At 43.0% G+C, this 23644-nt stretch overlaps 1 protein-coding gene and 1 long non-coding RNA gene across 2 annotated transcripts in view; one reads left to right on the forward strand and one right to left on the reverse strand.

Annotated features, from left to right (window-relative positions):
• IPO5 (importin 5) overlaps nt 1-4109 on the reverse strand; it is a 41079-nt gene extending 36970 nt beyond the window's left edge. The window contains exon 1 of the mRNA XM_053931796.1: nt 3927-4109. Coding sequence (XP_053787771.1) covers nt 3927-4010 — 84 coding nt within the window. The 5' untranslated portion in view covers nt 4011-4109. The remainder of the gene's footprint in view (nt 1-3926) is intronic.
• An 8720-nt stretch (nt 4110-12829) lies between these two features.
• Nucleotides 12830-23036, forward strand: LOC128784175 (uncharacterized). Its single transcript, XR_008429394.1, has 3 exons — nt 12830-12915; nt 21199-21373; nt 21999-23036. It is a non-coding gene; the product is annotated as an uncharacterized LOC128784175 (long non-coding RNA).
• The last annotated feature ends 608 nt before the right edge of the window (nt 23037-23644 follow it).

Below are 23644 nucleotides of genomic sequence, written 5' to 3' on the forward strand. Positions count from 1 at the left end.
CTATTGTCAACTAAGCAGTTTTGCATTTAATATTAGACATCATCTTCCTCCCTTTCTGTACCTGCCTCCTAGCAGGCCTTCTTCACAAAGTGAATCCACATTTCATATTCTCTCTGGTTGCCAACATACACTCACAGTCAATGAGACTCTGAATCCCCAATGAATCACTACATTTAATCTAATCATTTCATGGAGACTGCAAAATTAAATGAGGTTTATGGTCAGAACAGAAAGTCTTTCTCAGGTTAACCTCTTCCATGAATGTATATATTTATACTGCACTATTATCTACAAATCCAAAAACTAATACAGAAACACGATGGCTCCCTAAACTCAGGCCCAGCATGGATTTGAAGTTATGCTTTCACAGACAGCTGAAGCACATTAAAGGCTGCTTCCCTCATGTCAATTCTGATAACCATAAAATTCTATTTTGAGTTGTTTATTTAACTCACTAAAAGTGGCAGCAACCTAAGCAATTGTTCAATGGCATAACTCTGTCAATTCTGTAAACTGGATTCAGAGGACACTAAATCAAAGGGGTACAAGGAATATATGGCCAAACACAGAACCTTCCTTCTGGGCTGGTAGGAGACCTCTTTGCTGGCCCCACCCATCTTACTACCCGTCTTGCCTACACTCTTAACTATGTACCTGGATCCTGCTACATCTTACTGTATTCTTTAAGTTTACAGTTAGTTCCCCAGTTATGTTACACAGAAGTGCAAATTTCTCATACACCACGACCAACTTGCATAACACATGCAAGAAAGTATCTATTGTCTACACTTGATACTTATGTTCTCCCAAACCTGAAAAATGCATTTTTAAAAAGAGTATAAAATCACCAAAACAAAGTAAACAAAAGTTTCTCTATTAGAAGACACACATACAAGTAAGAAGACAGGCTTTTACAGCCAACAGACAACATTCCAGGATGGATGGTAAAATAAACCAACCAGATTTCAACCAACTAGTCAAGTTAAGTTATGAGCATGCTAGCTCATACACATAATCACAGAATGTTTTGGCTGGAAGGGACATCAAAGACCACCTAGTTCCAAACCCTCTGCCATGGGCAGGGATACCTCCCACTAGACCAGGTTACTCAAAGCCCCAGCCAACCTAGACTTCCCAGAATGGGGCATTACAGCTTTTCTGGGCAGCCTGTTCCAGCACCTCAACACCCTCACAGCAAGAATTTATTCTGTATATCTAATCTAACCCTGCCCCCTTAAAGTTTAAAGCTCTTGCCCCTTGTCCTATTATTGCATGCCCTTGTAAAAGCCCCTCTCCACCTTTCTTGCAGGTCCTCTTTAGGTACTTGAAGGCTGCTCTAAGGTGCCTCCAGTCTTCTCCAGGCTGAACAAACCCTACTGTCTCAGCCTGTCTTTCACAGGAGAGCTGTCCAGACCCTCCTCTGGACCCACTCCAAGACATCCACATCCCTCTTGTGTTAGGGGCCACAGAGACAGACACAGTATTCCGGTGGGGTCTCACAAGAGTAGACTATACACATATAAATCCATTCACATCAACTGAGTTTGGAGTCATCGGGCTTTCTTCCTCATCCTTTTTTTTTAACATCTTTTACTACAATCCTCCCAAACAGGATATGCCTCTACATCTCTATCAAGTTCAGTCTTCAGCTGAACACCCCTCATTCTCATTTCAAAACCTATCTGGAAGAACCTGAGTCTGCTTAGTTTCCTGTCTATCCATTTCTCATTCTGACTGGTTTTCACTGGATACAAATGAAAACCTGCAATTCAATTTACCTGCAGTTATTTGAATCCTTTATGTATTCAATATTACCTTCCAACAGTAAGTACACTTTGAAAAACTGACTGGACTATGCCAATGTTTAAAACCAAGTATGAGTCCTGTATGATTTTAGGAAGCAAATATTTTAAAGGCTATGCAACACTTTTATCCAAAAATATGTTAATTAAGAAATAACCAATTTAAGTCAGTCTAGCTACACTGTAGAGAGACAGATTTGTGTTTCTAGGTGAAAGTTCATTAACCCACCACAAAGACTAAGTGGGGTTCTTCACAGCCATGCATGGTGGGAAAATGAAAGACAACAGGTGTAAATTGAAAAAAGGAGGTTCAGACTCCAAGGGGTGCAGATCTCTCTGTCCTAATGAGGACAAGTCAAGCAGGAGTGAGTAACTCAAAGAGCTTGTGCAGTCTCCATTCTTAGAGGTTTTCAAGAGTCAGCAGGACAAAGCGCTGAGTGACCTGATCTGACCTGAGAGCTGACACTGCTTTGAGCATGGCAGACTTCCTGAGAACCCTTCCAATATGAATGATCCTAAACCATAAAATAATTTGCAGCACACCTTGGAAATATTCAGAAACTAATGACAAATTCAGTGCAGATAAATAAGTAAAAAGTCATACTATTCCTTGTATTTTTATAGGAAACCAAGATTTGAAAAGCTTGGTATCTAGCATGCCAATTAGGGTTTCTTACTCTGATTGACCATAGTACACATGTATTTATGAAGATTAAAAAAACTCCAACTCAGTTTCAAGCAAGTTTCTGACAAAATATACCAGTTTTAAAAATCTAAGCTTTAGAGTTCTTACCCAATGTTTTATTTCATAGGCATTGTGACACAGGTGCACAATGAACTTGCTTTGTTACAATTCCAATAAAGCTCAAAATTTTTTAGAAATGTTTTTAGGTTATATGTAGGCAGTTGAGAAGAGATAGAAATTCAGCTCCCAGGGAATGGCCTCCATTGCAGCTCTATGTTCAGGAATGTGGGAATAATTCTTGCTGACTCTCTAGAAAGTGCAGTTATCAATACCAAACTTCACTAGCTTTCTAAAAATATGTCTCCCCTCCTTCTCACTCTGGATTCATATTTGAGGAATTTTCACTGCAGCATCGGGAATAATGCTTTTTATTCTTCACCAAACAATGCACTGAACTCTGCTGACCGCTGGAGTGATGAGAGCGATAAAAGACCCGATGCAGCCATGCAGCGGGAATTCATGCTAAACCTAGACGCTGGTATTTAATTCAACGGGAGAGATTCCCCACCAGGCATGACAATGGAGCCTTAAGCATGACAGAGAGAAAGAATTAACGTGGCTTAACCGCCACAAAGAATTTCAGCTGAAACAACATGTCTGAAAACTTTTTGCTGATAACAAGAGAAACTCAGCATACTGGAAACACTTCTTTTGGATGAAATACTTCTTAGCTGACGAAACACTTCAACACATACGGGGCCGTTCCGAAAAGTTAAAAAACCAAACTCCTGTGTGGCAACAGAGAAGGACCTCGGTCCCGCTCCTGCCGGCCAAGCCGGGGCGGGAGCACGGAGCCCCTGCGAGGGCCGCTTCGGGAGCGCACACAACAGCGCTTCCATCGTGCCAGGCACCCGCTCTGACCTCCCTCGGGAAACGCCTCCGCTCCCGAGCCACCGAGAGCCGGCCCCCCCACACGCCGCTGCCGCCACCGGCTTGTGCCCCCCCCTGCGCGGCGGGGCCGGGGCCGCGCTCCGTCACGCCGGGCGAAGCCAGCCATGGGCAACGGGGACAAGCAGCCCCTGGCGACGGTCCCACACGGGCCGCGGGGGGAGCGGTCTCCAGGCGGGCGAGGGGCGAGAGCGGCGCCGGACACGCCGGGGCGGGCGCCGAGGGGAGTAACGGGACCCTTCTCGCCCTCACGGGCCAAGGGCCGGCGCGGGCCCTTCGCCCGTCAGGCAAAACGGTCGCCACCGCCCGGCCCCGCCGCCCCGACCGGGACAAGGCCCGGGCCGCCCCGGCGACAGCTGCTCACACGTGGGGCTCGGCCGGCCCCGCCGCCTCCCTACCCCCCTCCCTTCCTCCCTCCCTCCCGCCCTCCAACGAGGCCCAGCGGGTCTGACAGGCCGTCTCGGCGGCCGCTGGCGCGGCGGCCCTGTTACCTCGGCCTGCTTGCGGACCGCATTGTCCGGGCTGAGCAGGTTGCCGAGGAGGGCGTAGAACGGCTCCTGCTCCGTCGCCGCCATTGCTGCGAGAGGGAAGGAGAGGGAGGAAGGGGGAGCGCCGGCCGCGCCGCCGGCGGGGGAACGAGGGGCGGGGCCGCAACGCCAGCCGCGCTCCCATTGGTCGCGGCGTACGGAGCCTCGCCCCCGATTGGCCCTGCCTCCCTTTGACGTCCTGGCGGCTCGGGGCGAGGCGGGCAGCGGGGAGCGGCGGCTCAACCGACCCTCAATGGGGGTTTGTCTCCTCGCGTGTCATTGGTGCGCCGCCGCGCCGGGGGCGGGAGGCAGGGGCGGCGGAGCGCTCTGATTGGCGGGCCGCTCCGGCAGCCCTGGCGGGATTGGCCGGAGCCGCGGTCGGGCGGTGCGGGCTGGGAGGGGTCGCGCCCGGACGCGGAGCTGGGGCCGGGCCGGGCCGGGGGGAGGGCAGCGAAGGGGAGGGACAGAAAGCGCGGGAGATCGCGGGGCGTCGCCTCCGGGCGCTGGTGACGTCGTGCTGCTGTCCCGCCACAGGGAATCAGTGAGTCACAGAACGGGTCAGGTTGGCAGGCACCACGGTGGTATCTGGTCCGAGCTCTCTGATCAGGCAGGATCGTCCTAGAGCACACGGCACAGGATTGCATGGAGACAGTTCTTGGATATTTCCAGTGACAGATACTTCACAGCCTTTCTGGGCAGTCTGTTCCGGTGCCCAGTCACTCGCACAGTAAAGAAGTTCATCCTCATGTTCAGGTGGAACTTCCTGTGTGTCAGTCTCTGCCCATTGTCTCCTGTTCATTGCTCAGCACGACTGAGCTGAGCCTGGCTCCAACATCGTGGCACCCTCCTTTCAGATACTGATAGATACTAATGAGGTCCCCTCTCAGCCATCTCTTCTGGAGACCAAGCAGGCCCAGCTCCCTCAGCCTTTCCTTGTAAGAGAGTTGCTCCAGTCTTCTCATCCCCCTCTGCTGGACCATTCCAGGAGCTCCATATTTCTTGTATTGAGGAGCCCAGCACTGGATACAGCTTATGGCCTCACCAGGGCTGAGCAGAGGGGCAGGACAACTTCCCCCGATTTGCTGGGATCGCTCTTCCTAATGCACCCTAGGATACCATTGGCCTTCCTGGCCACAAGGGTGCTGGTGGCTCATGGACAGCTCGTTGTACACCCACATCACCAGGTCCTTCTTTGTAGAGGTGTTTCCTAGCAGATCAGCCCCCAGCCTCGAGGTTATTCTTCCCCAGCTGCAGGGCCTTGCATTGGCCCTTGTTGAATTTCAGAAGGTTCTTCTCTGTCCATCTCTTCAACCCGTTGAGGTTTTAATAGATTGAGCAAAACTTAATTAGTATTCCCTTTGATCACAGGGGATATCACAGGTTCATGACATGCATGGTGAGAGGCTTTGAGCATTACCCTGCTCATTGGTGGAGGGCTCTGTCCAGCCAGCTGTTTGGGGTGTATCTCCTTCTACTGTGCCTTAGTTGTGCCCAGGGAATGCCAATGCTTTAAAAACAGGAGTCAGCCAGTGAGCTGGTGAAGAAAAGATGGATGGATGGATGGATGGATGGATGGATGGATGGATGGATGGATGGAAGGAAGGAAGGAAGGAAGGAAGGAAGGAAGGAAGGAAGGAAGGAAGGAAGGAAGGAAGGAAGGAAGGAAGGAAGGAAGGAAGGAAGGAAGGAAGGAAGGAAGGAAGGAAGGAAGGAAGGAAGGAAGGAAGGAAGGAAGGAAGGAAGGAAGGAAGGAAGGAAGGAAGGAAGGAAGGAAGGAAGGAAGGAAGGAAGGAAGGAAGGAAGGAAGGAAGGAAGGAAGGAAGGAAGGAAGGAAGGAAGGAAGGAAGGAAGGAAGGAAGGAAGGAAGGAAGGAAGGAAGGAAGGAAGGAAGGAAGGAAGGAAGGAAGGAAGGAAGGAAGGAAGGAAGGAAGGAAGGAAGGAAGGAAGGAAGGAAGGAAGGAAGGAAGGAAGGAAGGAAGGAAGGAAGGAAGGAAGGATGGATCTTGACTGCATCAAGAAAGAATTGCAGGCAGGGCTGGAGAATGATTTAAAGCTGACTGAAAGCTCAGAAGGGTCATAAGTGAAGATGAAATATAAAAGCAAGCATGCTTTCTAGTGTGAAATGCATTCCTGTAAATGTCCTCAGACCTCAGCTATGTGGATTAGGTGTGTAGAGCTTGTTATATATTCTGGAGGGACTTTTGGATGTCTTCTTGAAATAGGCATGGTTTTCTCACTTTTTATCACCTGTAAATGGGTTTGTATTAACTTCAGTAATGTTGCTGTCTGCTTTATATGCATAAACAAATAAATGTATTTGCTTTCATCTTGACTTGTCTTAATGGTGATTTCACCATAAATCTGTAGTAGGATTGTTAGCTAAAGAATACAATATGTAATGGGGGTTGGGAAGAGAATGTAAACCACAGGACACGGAAAATTGTTTTCTTATTCCTGCTGGTTTTTGCATCTGTAAATGCAGGGAGTGCGTTGTTATATAAAAACTGCCTAGTTGTCTTTGAGAAAGAGCGAGGCGTATGAAATTTGCCTAAGACCTGAAAAACAGTTGTCAGATTATCTTTGGAGTACCAGTGATGAACATCAGATTCCATTAGAGCTCCCTTGGAAGGGGAAGGCAGGGAAGGCAGGAACAACCTGATGCAGTTCATTAGAGCGAGCCAAGCGAGAGTGTCTCTCTACATGTCTATGTGTGTGTTTCTGTTCCTGTGTGTGTAATGATCAATAAATTTAGTACTGTAATGCTCTAGGAATACATTTGAATACATTTCACCCTGGTATTCAAAGCATAGAAGGGAGCATCTATACTGGGTTCAGAAGAACCTGCTGGTAAACTCAGCAGATAAATGCAGTTCCACTTCAAATTCTGACAGTTTGGGGAAAGCAGATTAAAAACTTCACCTAGGTAAAAAGCAGTTAAGATATTGCAGAGCGTTCCAAGCAAACAAAGTTGTCACTAATGCAATAGGATCAGAGTCTGCCACATCAAGTGCTCGTTCTCACTCAGGACAAGTTTGAACTGTGGGAAGCAGTCAGAAATTATGTCAAAGAAGCAGGTATCAGCATTAAAGAGGCTTTGAAAAAGTACCTGAGGAGAGTTCAAATAGATACAGCCGCGAAGTAGCCAGCAGCAATGTTGCTATTGCTGGATATTGCCCAATTCCTGCAGTCTGTTTAAAAAACACCACCACCACCACCACCACCACCAAAAGACAGGAGAAAGTATGACAGCAGAAATCAGAAGAATTACCTTGACATCTTCTAAACAGTTAAGGCCCAAGACGTGTGTTGAACAATGTGTGGTTTTTTTCCAGTGAAATTTTATTGATGTTTTAAAACTTGGACAGACCCTGAAATTGAAAATTCAAGTCTTTGAAAAGCAGAGGCTTTACTTTAGTATTTATTGAACTTCACAACTCTGAATACAAATGGATTATAAAGAGAGGGAGAGCTAGAAAACTATTTATTATACCTCAGGAATGCTATAATGTTTCTTACAGAGTATTAGGAGATGTGAAATGACAAACAAAATAGGAAAGGCATCTCAGATTCTTGTAAAATGCTTTCTGATGCTGACTTACAGGTGAAAGGTTTGACATGTCTATGTTTCAACATTCAGAAGCAAACAATGAGATGATGATAAAGAAAGATACAGAAAAGAAGATACAGCAAAATAAATTCAAACATATTGCAAAGCACAATAACAGGTCAGCTCTGTCATATGAGATCTACCATAAGCTTAAAGTTTGATGTTGATGGTCCATATGAATTCCATATACTCTACATATCACAAAAAAAGTGCAACCATGATAGCCTCTGAGGTCATAGAAGAGTTAGAAAGTGCATGAGGGCAGATTTCCAGCAAAAGTCAAGAAACAGAGTAAGTTGATGTCAGTGGGAAGCTATGCTCTAGCGGGGGCTGTCTGAAGCAATCTTGGCAGAGCAAGCTATCTGCAAAAAGCAGGCAGTGTCTGAAAATTGTTCTGGCCAACATGTGGGGTGAGGCAAAGAATTACAATCCTGTCAGTAATGACTATCAGTAGTGGACTATAGTTTTCACAAATTGTTTGTCTGTTCATCTGTTTCGTGTGCTCAGAGCTCAGAAGGGGCATAGTGGTCAGTTCCTATGCCTAAAGCATGGGGATGGGATGCCTCTAACTATAAAGGGTGCTGAGAGACGTGCTGCTCTTTCAATTCTACTCCAATAAACCCTGGCCTGCAGCTTCTTACTGTTTTTTTGCGTCAATAAGGCAGAGCTGGGAGGTGATACAACAGTGTCTAGCCACAAGCTGAGGGGTCTGCTAGATTGGGGAGCATGCTGGGAGTCTGGAGAATAGCCATCAACCACTAATGACATCCAGAATTCTTGGGTGGGAGCTTTCTGAAGCCACTGAAATGGTTAATAAGCTTAATTAAAAGGCAGGAAAACTTCACATGCAGGTTATTCCGTGAGTCCTACACACTGCAGGCTTGAAAAGCTTTTGTTGTGAAGAAGCTTTGAACATCCTGTAGAGCTGCAAAGAGACATCCCATACTTCCCTCCTCCCAGGTCTTCTCACTGAAGTCAGATATCCCTTGGAGGACATCAAACTGAGGAACTGACATGAAATTTTGCTACTCCCAGAAAGCAGAATGCAGAGGGACTTGTATATTTGTCTAGGAGTATTTTCTGAACAAGTACACCTGTTAAAAAGCTCACTGCAACCTTTCCAGAGACCACCAGAGAGTGCAGAATAATGAAGTATAAAGGGCTGGGATAACCTGTGGAGATAAGTGACTTCTTGAACAGGGTTCTGTCCCAGGTCATTTTACCAAAGAGTGATACAGTGGAAGAAGTAGGAGACAAGGCTTTTGTGTGGATTACAGATAATACTACACTGAGGCTGTGCCTGCTGTGTCAGAAGACAAGGCAGATAATTTACTGAGCAGCCTGAGCAATGCTAAGTTCTACAACCTGCCAAGCTTCACAAAGCTCCACATGCACTTAAAAAAATAGTAGTTTACATGCATTATGAATGTAGGCCTTTGAGTTCCAGACAATACTGTGATTTTGTTAATCTAGGACGTAACTTTCTGACACTTAAAAACCCAGTGTTCATAGAACTGCATTATTTGATGTATTGATAACACAGAGGCTGAGAAGAGTGCAGAACCTGTGGGATTTGTATTAAAAAAATGAATAAATTATGAAAAAAGAATATAGTTTTTTGTCAATAACAGCAAGAAGTGGTAGGGAGAGATGTTACTGCTCTCTGAAAGACTAATATAAAGACACAGGGAATTAGCTGGTACAAAAAAAAAAAACCAAACAAAAATTGACCATTTTATAGAGTTTCTTTCTTAGAATAGAATTAAATGTTATAGAATTCAATTATTACTGGAGATTTGTAGATGGCTTCAGTGATATTGTTGCTTTTATTGAGACAGTTTGTCAAAAGCATCCATCTGACAAGGTGATCTGAACATAGACTTTGAGCAGATTAAAGAAGCTTTCTGACCCTCCCTGTGTTAGCCTGGAAAGGAACAGGAAAATACATGAATGATCCTGTTAGTGCTTCAGATGCAGGTCTATGGAGAATGCTTTTCTTGAGATGGAAAGGGAGTATTGCCTTTAAAAGCAAGATATGAACAGAATTACTCCAGAATGAGTACATTGCCACTGTGTGGGCTATCAGGTGAAATGCCATTTCCTCTCTCACAAATTCAATGTCTACATGGAATAAATAGCAGTGACATTTTTGTCAATGTCTCATAATATTAATGGGAAATGTTCTTTACCCCTAAAGGGAGAAACTTGATAACATTAAAATTAATTCAGTATGAAAGACTGTAGTTTTGAATGAGTGAATGTTGGCAGGTCTGGTTACGTATTTATTTCTTTGGCAAGTCCCTCTGCTCCAAGCATGTTGCCAAGCTGTGAGGAAATAGACAGATTCTCAACCATGTTCAGAACTTTCTATTAGTTACTCAATAACATTTTTTATTGTATAGCATGTTTTATGAGCACACAGAATGATAGTAAAGTCATATTTTCTCTGAAGCAATGAACTAGGTGCTGTGGAATACCTGCTGAGCTCCCACAAAAAATTTTGCTGTTCCTACTGAAAAAATGGGAAGCCGTCTGCTGTATTAAGATGGTAAAAGCCTCTTTGCTCTCACCTGGTTTGACATTTCATCAGGTATTATTCAGAAATAATGTAAAATCATGGAAACCACTGAGAAAATGCCATCCTGCTATATGTAGGTCATCTTGTCAGAATTCAAGATTCCTGCTCCCTCTGGAACTGATTCTGCCTTAATGTTGCATAGCTTCCTTTCTCCTTCCAGCTTCCATATGTATGGGAGAAAAGAGATGGCCAAATAGTCACAATTCAACAATTCATTTTGCTATATTGGTAGAAAAATAGCCCTTTCAGCAGGGATCAAATTTTCAATTGTTTGTGCATTACACAGAGAGTCAATTGATTCAGCGTATTAGTTGGCTTATAATTGGCAAATCCATTGGAAGGAAGCATAGTCTGGAAGCACATAATTATAATGAAGTGTGTTTCCGAATTACAAAGATTGATGTGCCCAAACATAAGTTGAATGTCAAATTTCATTTGTTCTGTGGTTTAACTCATAAATCACTTGCTAAAATTTTGCATATAATATCCTGCATTTGTTGCACCTTTATAAACGCTTACCAACGATTAACCTCTTTCCACACACCTTATGAAAGAACACTTTCAGATCTTTAGATTAAAGAAAATGTCAGTTGCAAATTTAATAGGGACAGTTTTAATAAGAGACTAAGAAAAACATGAACATGTGACTCATTGTAAAGGAACTGTTAAATAATCCATGTGGAAAAAAAAAGATATTAAATTCAGTCATAATCTTTGATAAGTAAAAGGATAGGCATATGGAGACAAGACAGGTAGAAAATTAGGTTTGATCTGGTAAAAGAATAGTGTGGCAAAACCACCAATGTAGTTTAGGGTTGCTCAACAGAAGCATGGCTCTCCAGCATGGGGAGATGCTCATTGCTATGCAAACATCACCTCTTGTGATCAGAGCAAAGTAGCAAGCACAAGTGCAGATTACAAGTTGTGCATGTGCCATTTCCATTCCCTTTGATGAAAACTGAATGTGCTTATCACAGTAAAGGCTCTAACCTAGAATTTGAAGTCTGGGAGGATGCACTTAAAAGGAAAAGCTAGAAGTGATAATCAGTAATTACCATGATAGAGTCTAAAAACACAAATTACACTGTTGAGAGTTATATGAAGTATTATATATCTTTACAAATGGGCTAAATTAAGGGGAAAAAATCCTTTGGCTATGTTTTTGGAAAATTTTCCTTGAACTTCCCTGATCATATGAGGTCACATGTAAGTAATTGCAGAAATGGAAAAAGATTTCCAAAATATGTCTTTGCACAGAAAACATAAATACTTTCCAAATTCTGGGTGCTTAGCTTTGTAAATTTAAATCTTTTTCAACACTATTATTAAAAAAACAAAGGTAATAAAAACATCTATCATATAGGATTAAGACAGAACATTGCAAATGTATAGTCTTCCTTCAGGCCTGGCTTTCCAGTGAGCGAGTATTTGAACCTGTCTTTCTGTACTTCTCAGGTACTTCAGATTGGTTCCAGCTGTTAATCTGGGCAAAGCCTGCTCAGATGTGGTCCTGCAGAATAAAAATCCAGCTCAACAGCAGCCCACAGGATTCTCACTTTAATCAATGTTTTGCTGAAACGTTCTTGGAAAAGTTAATGACAATTCTCTATTCAGCGTGTATAAACTGTGATTTTTTCTTTGAAGGTTGAGCAATATTTTGAGAGTGTGCTAAATTACTTTTTCCAGGGACATTTTATGTCATCAAAATATTCCTCAGTTCAAATTTCAAGGCTTTTCAACCAGGCATGTCTCAAAGAAAAGCTTGTAAAAATTTATTGACGTGAGAAAATGAAAATACTGTCCTTTAGTTCCATTCTTGGAAATGCCTAATGGCTCTGCTTGAAATCAAACTAAAAGTGTTTGATACAAACCTAGCAAGTTTTAGGCCAGGTTGTAGAGTTCAATAAAATTTAAACAGTAGTTAGGGTAGCAGCTGAGTTTATCTCATGCTTTAATTACCTTCTTATTTATAAGTTATGTAGTTCTTTCATCTCAAATAATTGTGACATCTTCCAACTATTAAATTGCATTCTTGACTGTAGCTCGTGGGGTCTGTTAGACATAGAGTACAAAGTGGCATTGGTTCTGCTCACTTGTTTTTCATTATCCTGTAGAAACTGAAAGTTGTTCGCTAAGAAGAATGAAGGTCAAATTGTTTAATTAAAAGAAGATTTGATTTTTTTTTAAATAGGGATGGAGACTGAGAACAATCTGCAAGATATATTGAGTTCCAAAGATTTTCAGTTTAATCTAGTTTAATTTAGTTTTAATTGCCCTGAATACCAAACTTATCTTAGAAGTCTAGGAAGTCCTTTGTTTTTCTTTTTGTCTCTTCCAGCTTTCTAACATTACATTTCTCTAGCTGTCTTTCATCAAATAAATCTTACATAAGCTATCTGTAATTCAGGTATCTCTGTTCTTTGTGCTCTCACTGAATTTATTTGTTTGGAGCCTGTGATTCTTTTTTATGTGAAAGATAAGGTGGAAAGTTGATTGAGAGCAGCCCTGCAGAGAAAGATTTGGAGTTGGTGGTTGATGAAAAACCCACTATAAACCAGCAGTGTGAGCCCACAGCCCAGAAAGACAATTAAATCCTTAAATCCTGGGCTGCATCAAAACCAGTGTGGCCAGTGGGTCAAAGGAGGTGACTCCCCCTCTGCTCTGCTCTTGTGAGACTCCCCCTGGAGCACGGCATCCAGCTCCAGTACCACCAGCATAGGAAGGACATGGAACTGCTGGAGCAAGTCCAGAGAAGGGCCACAAAGTGGGTAAGAGGGCTGGAGCATCTTCCCTATTGAAGACAAGCTGAGGAAGTTGGGGCTGTTCAGCCTGGAGAAGAGAAGGTTGTGTGGAGACCTCATAGCAGCCTCCCAGTATCTGAAGGGGGCCTACAGGGAAGCCCAAGAGGGACTCTTTGTCAGGAACTGTAGTGATAGGACAAGGAGTAATGGCTGCAAATGGAAAGAGGGGAAATTTAGGCTAGATATTAGAAAGAATTTTCTTACTGTGAAGATGGTGAGATGTTGGAGCAGGCTACCCAGGAAGGTTGAATGCCCCAACCTGTGCGATATTCTAAGCCAGGCTGGTTTAGGCCTTGAGAAGCCTGGTCTAGTGGGAGGCGTGCCGCCCATGGTAGGGGAGGCTGGGGCTAGATGATCTTTAAAGTCCATTTCAACCCCTTAACATTCTATGATTCTATATCAAAATTTGAATAATATATTGTTAGATCATGTATGGTATTGGGGAAGAAATGCATTCTAATTGGGCCAAGGAAAATCTCCATCCTTTATTGGATACTGAGAAGAACATTGTAACCAAGGAAGAGGAAAAGATTGAGGTACTTAATACCTTCTTTTCCTCAGTCTTTAACAGAAGGACTGGTTTTCCTCAGGACAACCAGCCCCTGAGCTGGTAGTCAGGGACAGGGAGCAGAACAGAGCCCCTGCAATCCAGGAGGAAGCAGTTTGTGACCTGCTGTGCCACTGAGACACTCACAGCTCCGTGGGGCTGATGGGATCCACCGGGGGCACTGAGGGAGCTGCTGCAAGAGCTCAACGAGCCACTCCCAACCATTTATCATCAGTCATGGTTAAACTGAGGCTGTCCCAGGTGACTGGAGGTTGGCCAGTTTCATGCCTGGATAAAAAAAAGGTCAGAAGGAAGATCTGGGGATCCTCTGGAAGGAGGATCTGGGGATCTTGGGGATATCCAATCAGCCTGACTTTTGTGCCTGGGAAGGTTATGGAACAGATCATCTGGAGTGATCATGGAGTGTCATCACATGGCATGCACAGCCCGACCAGTGCGTCATGCCCAGCCAGCATGGGTTTAGGAAAGGCAGGTCCTGCTTGACCAACCTGGTCTCCTTTTATGACCCGCCTAGTGGATGAGGGAAAAGTTGTGGATATTGCCTACCTGAACTACAGTAAAGTCCAGACAGTTTGATACTGTCTCCCACAGCATTTTCCTGGAAAAGCTGGCAGCCCACAGCTTGGACAGCTGCACTTTTTGCTGGGTTAAGAACTGTCTGGATGGCCAGGCCCCGAGAGTGGTGGTGAGTGGAGTTAGATCCATCTGGCAGGTGGTCACCAGTGGAGTTCCCCAAGACTCAGTATTGTGCCAGTAAAGATAATTAATATCTTTACCGATGAACTAGATGAGGGGATGGAGTGTATCCTCAGTGAGTTTGTGGATGACACCAAGTCAGACAGCAATGCCTATGTGTGGGACAGTAGGAGGACTCTGTAGAGGGATCTGGACAGACTAAATTGATGGGCTGAGGTCAGTGGTATGAGGTTCAATAGGGTGAAGTGCTGGGTCCTGTACTTGTGTCACAACAACCCCATACAGTGCTACAGGCTGGGACAGAGTGGCTGGAAAACTGCCAGGTGGAAAAGGACCTGGGTGTGCTGTCAACAGCCACTGAACATGAGCCAGCGTGTGCTCAAGAAGGCAAATGTCATCCTGGCTTGTATCAAAACTCATGTGGCCAGCAGAACCAGGGCAGTGATTGTCCCCCTGTACTCAGCACTGGTGAGGCCACACCTCAAGCTCTGTGTCTGGTTCTGGGCCCCTCACTACAAGAAGGACATTGAGATGCTGGAGCATGTCCAGGGCAATCGAGCTGGGGAAGGGTCCTGAGAGGAATTCTTATGGGGAGCAGCTGAGGGGGCTGGGGGTGTTTAGCCTGGAGAAAAGGAGGCTCAGGGAAGACCTGATCCCTCTCTACAACTGCCTGAGAGTGTAGCCAGGTGGGGGTCAGCCTCTTCTCCCACACAGCAAGTGACAGGACAAGAGGATATGGCCTCAGCCTGTGCCAGGGGAAGTTCAGGTTGGATATCAGGTAGATTTTCTTCACTGAAAGGGTGGTCAAGCATTGAAATGGCTTGCCCAGGCAGATGGTGGAGTTACCCTCTCTGTAAGTGTTCAAGAAACAACTGGACATGGCACTTAGTGCTGTAGTTTAGTTGACAAGGTATTCAGCTAAAAGTTGGTCTTGATGATGGTCTTGATCTTGGAGGTCTTTTCAAACCTTTATTGATTCTGTGAGTCTAATGGTTGTTTCTGTCCTTTTTAACAGCTTCTCTCCATCCAGCTCTACCTGAAAACATTTTCTAATGCATTTTTTTTAACAAAAGTATTTCAAATATCTCTTTGTTGTGCCTTTCACCTTAAATAGTGAGTTGCCAAGATGTTGATTTCCATTCAGTTACTTCTCACTGGTGTAGCAGGAAAAAAAATCAAGCTCAGTTTCTACAGCAACAGGAGTATGCTTCTAGTAGTATTGTCTCATTTTATGGTTCTAACATTTACATATTTTAATATAATATGTAAATAAATGTAAATAGTAAAAGGATTTTACTCTTTTTAAACCAGTGTGTTGAAGGGCTGGATGTCTGAAAATGCATACTGGACTGGGGTTTTTTTTTGTATGGGTCAGTAAAACATACTATCCTTTATTTGCCTTCTTTCTGGGGCGGAGATCAGAAAGTGTAATGCAGACAAAAAAACCCCACAATATCATCATTGCAAGGTGTGACGTGTCAATGGTAGCTTGCTATGGCAGTTTTTTTGTAAAAAGATGAAAGACAGACAGATGTTTGATGAAACAGCTAATGAAAAAGAATGATACTTGAAGCAGTTGATAAAACAACTGCTGAAGGGGCATGTCCTATTGATGGATGGTTTATCTCTTTCAAGTGAGCTCTGTTGCAGGTAATAAATACTGGCAAACAGTAACAGCTATCTAAACAGAAGGTTTAGAAATCACCACACCTCTGATTAGCCTTAACAGAGCAGTATTTGCTTGATATTGACAGAATCTCAGAATAGGTAAATTAAGATCTTTCAGGGAAGATCATATTTATCTAATGAAAGCTTTTTGTGGGACAGAGTATTTAAATTCTGATAGTTTTGGTAAATAAGGTCCAATTGATTTTTTGTTTCTTCACAGCATTTCTATTGTTCTAAAGTCCAGCCATGGCAATGGTCTAATAAAATGGTTGGGAAAAAAAATTGATGAACATGTGTTGGGTTTTTTAAAGATTAATGTAAGAAAACTGAATTTAAAAATATCTGCAGAAAAGCATGATAATTTTGTAGAAAAATCTCCTGCAGGGTTTTTCCTTGTTTTCTGTTTTCCTTAGATCACTTTTTTTCTTTTTTTTTTTTTTTTTTTTTTTTTTTTTTTTTTTTTTTTCAGTTTTGCTGATACAAATACTTCAAAAATACAGGGACAGACATATTCTGTTGTTCTTAAAAATTCTCAAAGGAAATCAATGACACACTGGACCAGCAAGAAACTCTGCCCTAGATTTTCCCCTTAGGCATATAGTGCAATATAAAGAGAAAATCTATGGGAAAAGTAGATGTGTGATGTTTTATCTCTGTGTTTTATGTGCTTGTTATTTGGATGCTGGACATATTTCAGCCACTGTTTTTGTCTGCTGTGGCCCAGGTGCCAGGTTCTGCATGTGTTATAATTGTAGAAGTCTTCCTAAGCAAGCCATGCCTAGCTTGGAAAGTAGGTTGTTTGGAAATAGGGACAGGAAGAGAGCCATCTTCACAACTCTTGCTATATATGGCACCACAGTCATAAATAAATGTGTTTCCTTGGGAGGATATAATTCTGTTTTGGAAAATATGAACAAAGATCCAGAATAAAAATATAGTAATTAAATACCCCTGGGAATATTCAGTGATGGAAGTGGCAGGTGAAAACTTGCATTAGGGTTCTGTCTGTGAATATGCAGGTCCTCACTTCTGCCTTCTTGCCTGCATACTTTGCTCCTAATGCAGTAAGACACATGTCCTATCCCTGGGCACATCATCCTTCAATATTGAGCATCTGCCACATTCCCATCTGGAATATCTGTGAATGGAAGATGACAAAACATCTGAGATAATAAACTGGAGGCATTAGGACCACTAAAAATAGAAGCTTGAGAGCTCCTTCCAGCCTTCTGATTTCCCATTAAATGTCTGGATGTGCTTTCAGTTCCAGAGAGGGTGCCAGGTTAAAAAGATTTTAAGCTGAACCTAATGGGCAAATTTTGGTCTTAATGGGAAAACTGTTAACATGATGAGTTGGTTGTCTATAAATTAAAGAATATAGCAACTGGAGGGCATCCCAAAGTTCTTTCTCAGAAGGAAACACTCCTTCCCCAAAACATATTATGAAGTGAAATGGATCTCTGCTTGTCCTCAATGTTAGAGAAGAAGCCAGCATGCTGATGCAACAACATCTTACATAGTAGGTGGTATTATTCAGGCAACCAGCAGCTCTGCCTTAGTTTTATTGAGTAGTGTTCCCACATGTCTCAGAAGTGACTTACCTGCTGCAGAGCAAGTGAGTTGTCTGATGAAAGCATCTGCTTGTGAATTGTATGCTTCAAGAACTTTTTCAATGGTTAGTTCTAGGAAAGTGTGAGGGTGCAGTGAAGAGATACTTATTTTCCTACTACATCAAGGACTAGAAGAGTCTCATGGCAGGTAGTAATTCAATTTCTCAGGTAAAACAGTCTAATTTGTGTGATAGCAGGAAGTAGCTTTGCAGACATGACAGTCAAGGTGTGGTTGCTTTGACTAAGAGCACATCTTGATGTTTTAGGCAAGGAAATGCTTGGCTGTGATTATCTTGAAGGTTAGCTGATTTTAAGAAATGAGCACAGCCTCTGGGACTACCAACCATCTGCATTCAAATAATCAGGCTCTGAGGGCTGTCAGCATTGCCTCTCGCACATGCAGCATTTGCAACAGGAGCGGCTTCATGCTGTGGCTTGGCTCAACTCTGTTTTTAGAGATCTTATGCTGTGTAAGATTTATTTCCATGCCAAAGCACTTCAGAGTCCATACGGCTGGCTTGCTCTTCCCTCCAGCAACGTCACCAGTTTTCTCACATGCCTGTGATTGTCAGCAGTCTACTCGCTTGTTTGTAGTGCATGGCAGGTCTGATGACAGCTGGCCTCCTTCAGGCTTGGTAACTCACACGGAGAAATCCTGCATCATCCTGAAAGTGCCTTTGCCAACAGAGAGTCCATGTTCTGTTAACTGTGGGGAATGCTGTACATTGCACTGGTAGAGATGCCAGCACAGGTCAGAGTTAGGGGGGCTTTGTGATGGGAAGGAGCAACTTTCCTGCTAGGAGGACAATGATGCAACATCAACACTAGAAAAAGGAGCCTTCAGTAAGGCAGCCTTGTACCAGACAAATGGAGCCACATCTGAATCAGACCACTGGCACATCATGGAAAGTGTCAGCCAGGCAGCACAGCAGAGACACTGTTAATGGAGAAGAGAAAGATTGCCCAGGAGCACTCGGCTGAAGGGATACTCAGGATGCTTAAGTAAGGTTCACTTCCTCACTTAACTGAGCCTCCCAGAAGAGAGAAGCAGCACAAATAGGTATGGGGATGAATCAATAAAAGGGTCTTTAAGAAGTGAGATAGATATGGGGTTGCTTAATTTGGCTTTAAATTATGAACAAACATAGGTAAATAATTGTCTCTGTTAATGATTTCCTGATGAAAAAGGTTCTTTACAGAAAAGACTGCTTTTGAGCTTAGACAGATTTTTTTTAAAGAAACCTCTCTGATGTCAGAAATTTGTTTGGTTTTTTATGTTGTTTTTGGTTTTTTTTCTCCTACAGAATGAACGACAAACAATGAATTTGCACTAGTGGAAATCACTACAGTAAAACACTCTAGTCTGTGCACATATCCATGCCACATGTACAAATTGCACTGAGCTATTGCCATTGTATGTGGTGCTTTGAGATTAAACAGCATGAAATATGTGTGAAGGTCTCTTGGGGGGTGGTGGTGATGGGTAACTGATGGTGGTGTGGCAAGTGTTTAAATTTCCTGGGGTGAGGATATGAACATCACCTGCCAGATTCACTTTATTTTCATTGTCTGATGGTTTATTTATTTTCCAAACGAAGTATCAATTTTATTTACCAAATATAATGTGTAAATCTCTCTATTCAGCAGCATTCCTTAATGGTGATGGTTGATGATTGGACTAGATGATCTTGAAGGTCTCTTCCAAACTTGATATTCTGTGATTCTGTGATAGTTTTATTGGGCATGGTTTTACTGGCTTGTGTGGGTTGCTTGCTGTTTCATTATGCTGAAAAAACTTCAGAGTATGACTACCACTTCTTATTTCTTCCCAGCTGAGTGGACAACAAGCAGTAGTTAGATAAACTGTGTAATTAAACCCATGCATTTACACTAATAGAAATTTAATATCAATGAACTGGAGATGTCCAATTCTTTACAAAAAGACAATTAGCTGTCTTAACTATCAAAATGTTATCTGAAAAATCAAAGTAAAAGCCAATTCAGGCAGGTGTAGAAAAAGAATGGAATAGTTTTAGTTGGAAAGGACCTGTGTTGATTATCTAGTCCAACTACCTGATGCTTTAGGGCTGACCAGAAGTTAAAGCATGTTATTAAGGGTATGTCCAAATGTTTCATAAACCCTGCCAGGCTTCAGGCATCAACCACCTCTTTAAAACTCTTTCAGAGTTTGACCACCCTCTGTAGAGACGTGCTTCCTAATATTCAGACTAAACCTTTTGTTGACACAGTTTTGAACCATTTCCACACTTCCTATTGCTGGATCCCAGGAAAAAGAGATCAGCATCTCCCTCTCCACTTCCTGTCCAAAGGAAGATGAAAAGAGTATTCCTCAGCCTCCTTTTCTCCGAACTAGACAAGCCCAAATTCCTCAGCTGCTCCTCACAGGACATGGCTCCCAACCCTTTCACCAGCTTTGCTGCACTATCCTGAATGTATTCAAGAATCCTTACATATTTGTGTCCTTCAGTGCTCGTGTTGTTTCCCTTCTTTTTTAATCCCTTTCTGTACTTACCATGGCAAATCTCCCCATAAAGCATCTCTTTGGTGTTTAGTTACTTCAGGCTTCCTATCGATTTAAAGAAGAGCAGTAGCTGCCACCCCAGGGCAATTCAGTTCACTTGGCTCTAGGATTATTCCAGGATGTTCTTCTCTTCTTTCTGTTGTCAAAACCTAGGATGATGGGATTTCCAGTGTAATTTTGCCATTTAGGTAGGATGGGTCTAGATCCTCTGCCACATTGCATGAAAGCTGGGAGAAGGAGGACTCCTTTCCTCCCTGCTTGCTGATTCTACCGGTGGTCTTGAAAAGTTGGTGGGCTGGGAAACTGAGTGTGAGGGATTTGGCAGAACCTTTGGCTGGGCACTTGGAGAAGTTGCTGACTGAAGTCACATACCTTTGTCTCTGTGCTAGCAATTTCAGAAATCTGGCAGAGGGATTGCAGGAATCAGTGGATCCTGCAAGTGGAGTGCTGCAGGAATCAATGCATAGACTACACGCAGAGCATGGAGAGCCTATGTTTGGTGCTGGTCTCTGTATGAAATGCTGCAGAGAAGCCTGTTTGGACATCATTTTGTGAAATGGTCTGGTAAAGTTAACTCTATTGAAATAACCAGATTAAATGCTAAAGAACTCTCCCTGCATGACAATAGTTTTTGATGTAACTTACTAGAAATGAAGAAAGATGTCTTGCTAACCAGGCTCTTCTGTATTCTCAGTGGACTGAGATGCAGTAGTTGTGGTTGCATGCTAAGAACCTTTTGCAAGTCTCCTCCCCCTTCTTCCCATGATGTCAGTCTCCTGGAAGAAGCATGTCATGGAAGCAAATTAATTTGGTGCCTACTGCATGTCTAAGCAAAGGACAAGAGGATGAGAGACCATTAATAAATCAAATCTGTCCTCACCCTTTCTATATATCTGCATGAAATTATAGGCTTTCAGTCACAAAGATATTTTCCTATATCTAAGCAGTGAAAAGGGGGAAAAGATGCTTTTTGTCTAGTGGAAAAAACACTATCTCCAGTGGCACTTACATTCTGTGAGAAAGAAGAAGCAACTGAGAGGATGTTTCATGGGGTTCCAACCTGCTCCTTGTATCGACAACAGCTCACCAAAACAAAGATCTCTCTGACAGCAGGTAAGGCTTATTCATAGGCAGTTGTCTTTACCTTTGCAATTTATTCTGTGCAGGCAGATCCCACAGGAGAGTGAATAGGGCCAGGAGGTGCTCCAGGCAGTACAGCAGAGATTCCCCTGCAGCTTGTTGTGAAGACCATGGTGAGGCAGTTGTGCTCCTGCAGTCAAGGAGGTCCACAGTGGAACAGACATCCACCTACAGCTTGTGGAAGATCTCATGCTGGAGCAGGTGTGTGCCCAAAGGAGGAAATAACCACCACATGGGAAGCATGGAATGACCAACAGTGGGAAGCTCACATGTGGAGCAGGCTCCTGGCAGGACCTGTGGCCCCATGGAAAGATGACCCCACTCTGAAGCAGGTTTGCTGCCAGGACTTGTGACCCTATGGGACATCCAGGCTGGAGCAGCCTGTTCCTGAAGGACTGCACCCCATGGAAGGGACCCATGCTGGAGCAATTGGTGCAGAACTGCAACCCATGGGAAGGACTCAGTTGGAGAAGTCCATGAAGGGCCATCTCCTATAGGAGGGACCCCACACTGGAGCAGGGGAGGAGTGTGAGGAACAGCAGACAACATGTGATGAACTAACCACAATCCCATTCCCTCTGAGCTCCTATATGGAGAAGGTAGAGGAAATTGGGAGTGAAGTTGAGCCCATAAAAAAGGGAGGGATGGGGCAAAGAGCCTTTGAGATTTAGTTTTATTTTTCATCACCCCACTCTGATTTGACTGGTAATAAATGAAACAAATTTTCTCAAGTCTGTTTTGCCCAAAACAGTAATTGGTGAGTGATGTCTCCCTCTCCTTATCTTGACCTACAAGCCTTTTTTTATATTCTCTCTCCTCTGTCCAGGTGATGAAGAGAGTGATGGAGCTGTACATGGGCACCTCGTATCCAGACAAGGTCAACTAACCACAGCGTTTAGTGTTTTTTTCTGAAGTTAAACTGATACTCAGTTAATGTGTGGTGCTCCTTGCTGTTTTTAAACCTGTAGGCCAGGAGTCCCACTGAGGTCACAGGAGAGGTGAATTCGTTGCAGGATTAGTTGCACTTTTTTTTTTCCACTCTGAAATTGAATACTGTTGTATTGCCCTCATCAGTGCTTAAAAGGTAATATGAACTTGTGTTAAAATTAACAGGTCCTTCTAAGAGCCTTCAAGATCAACTATTTCCCTGCAGTTTTGCTTTATTCTACTTCATTGCAAAGAATGTTTCCTTTTGCTGTGTTGTAAAATCCTCTTCAGTAAGATAAAAATTAAATGTACATATCCACAAAGTACATGTGAATCTGTTTGCACTGCTTATTCTTAGTTTTTGTGTACACTTATTTCGTGGGTAAAATTATAACTTAAGGTGCTCCTTATACTGTACCTCTCCTTATTGTCATAACAGAGGTTCTCAAAGAAGCCAATCTTTGAGAAGGACCTCTGGTCTGAATGTTTTTAAAATAAAGCTGTGAAGCTTTTCTCTCCAGAGCTATTTAAAAATGTGAAAAATTGTTCTGTCACTCCAGCTGTAGCAGTCTCTATCTCAGGTAAAATATATGATTCTATTTCCCTGTAATTTGCATAATTTGATTGGATGTATTTTGCAATTTTACTTTTAATTGGAATTCCTGCTTATTCTTCATGAGAATTATTGTGCACCTCACCCCATAATTTCCAAACTAATATATATCAGTGTTTTGTCAGCTGGCATTAGAATATTGAAAATACTTTGTATTCTTCCTTTAAGAGTGGTTGAATCACCGGAGGCACTTCCTCTGAGTGCAAAAATGGAATTACTGACTAGACTGAGTAAATTTCAGAAATTGTAAATAGTATTATAAGTTAATTATCTCTCACTGCATAAAAAATGATCCTGGTAAATACAGTGTTCTAGCTGTTTTGTAAGATTCTTTTCTTCTTTGCTTGCTGTTCATTTTAAGCAGCTAAGAGAAAGTATCTGAGCTGAAATGCAGTTCAGGTTACTCTCAGCTGTTATAAAAGGAAGATAGGTCAAACAAGTGGCAGCCATCATCCCTTTGGAGATGACAACCCCTGATCCTGCCCTTTGCCCCTATTAGACAGACCCAGCCGGGATAACTGCTAGGGAGTGATCTGAGCTGTCAAAGCCCTTGGTGAAACACCTGAAGCATGCTTTCTGACTGCTTGGCATTGCATTTGTCATTTGTATGGAAGCACTGTGAGTGAAAAATGAGCATTAAAAGCCAACTGGTTGGCTACAATAGTGCTTTCTAGCTATTTAAATTATCAAATCACAAAATAATTTCAGCTGGAAAAGAGTCTCTGAAGGACCATCTAGTCCAACAGCATGCTCAAACCATGACTGATTTCCAAGTTAGACCAGGATATATAAGTGAATGTGTCACATATATATATATATATATATATATATATATGAGAATATGTATCTGGGAGAATTAGCCTTATCTGCATTGAAACAGGTCTGGACTAGGAAAAAAATAATAAACTAGGATGAGCATTTAAAGCTTTTCT

The sequence above is a fragment of the Vidua chalybeata genome, chromosome 2 (assembly GCF_026979565.1).
Source record: "Vidua chalybeata isolate OUT-0048 chromosome 2, bVidCha1 merged haplotype, whole genome shotgun sequence".
NCBI lineage: Eukaryota > Metazoa > Chordata > Aves > Passeriformes > Viduidae > Vidua > Vidua chalybeata.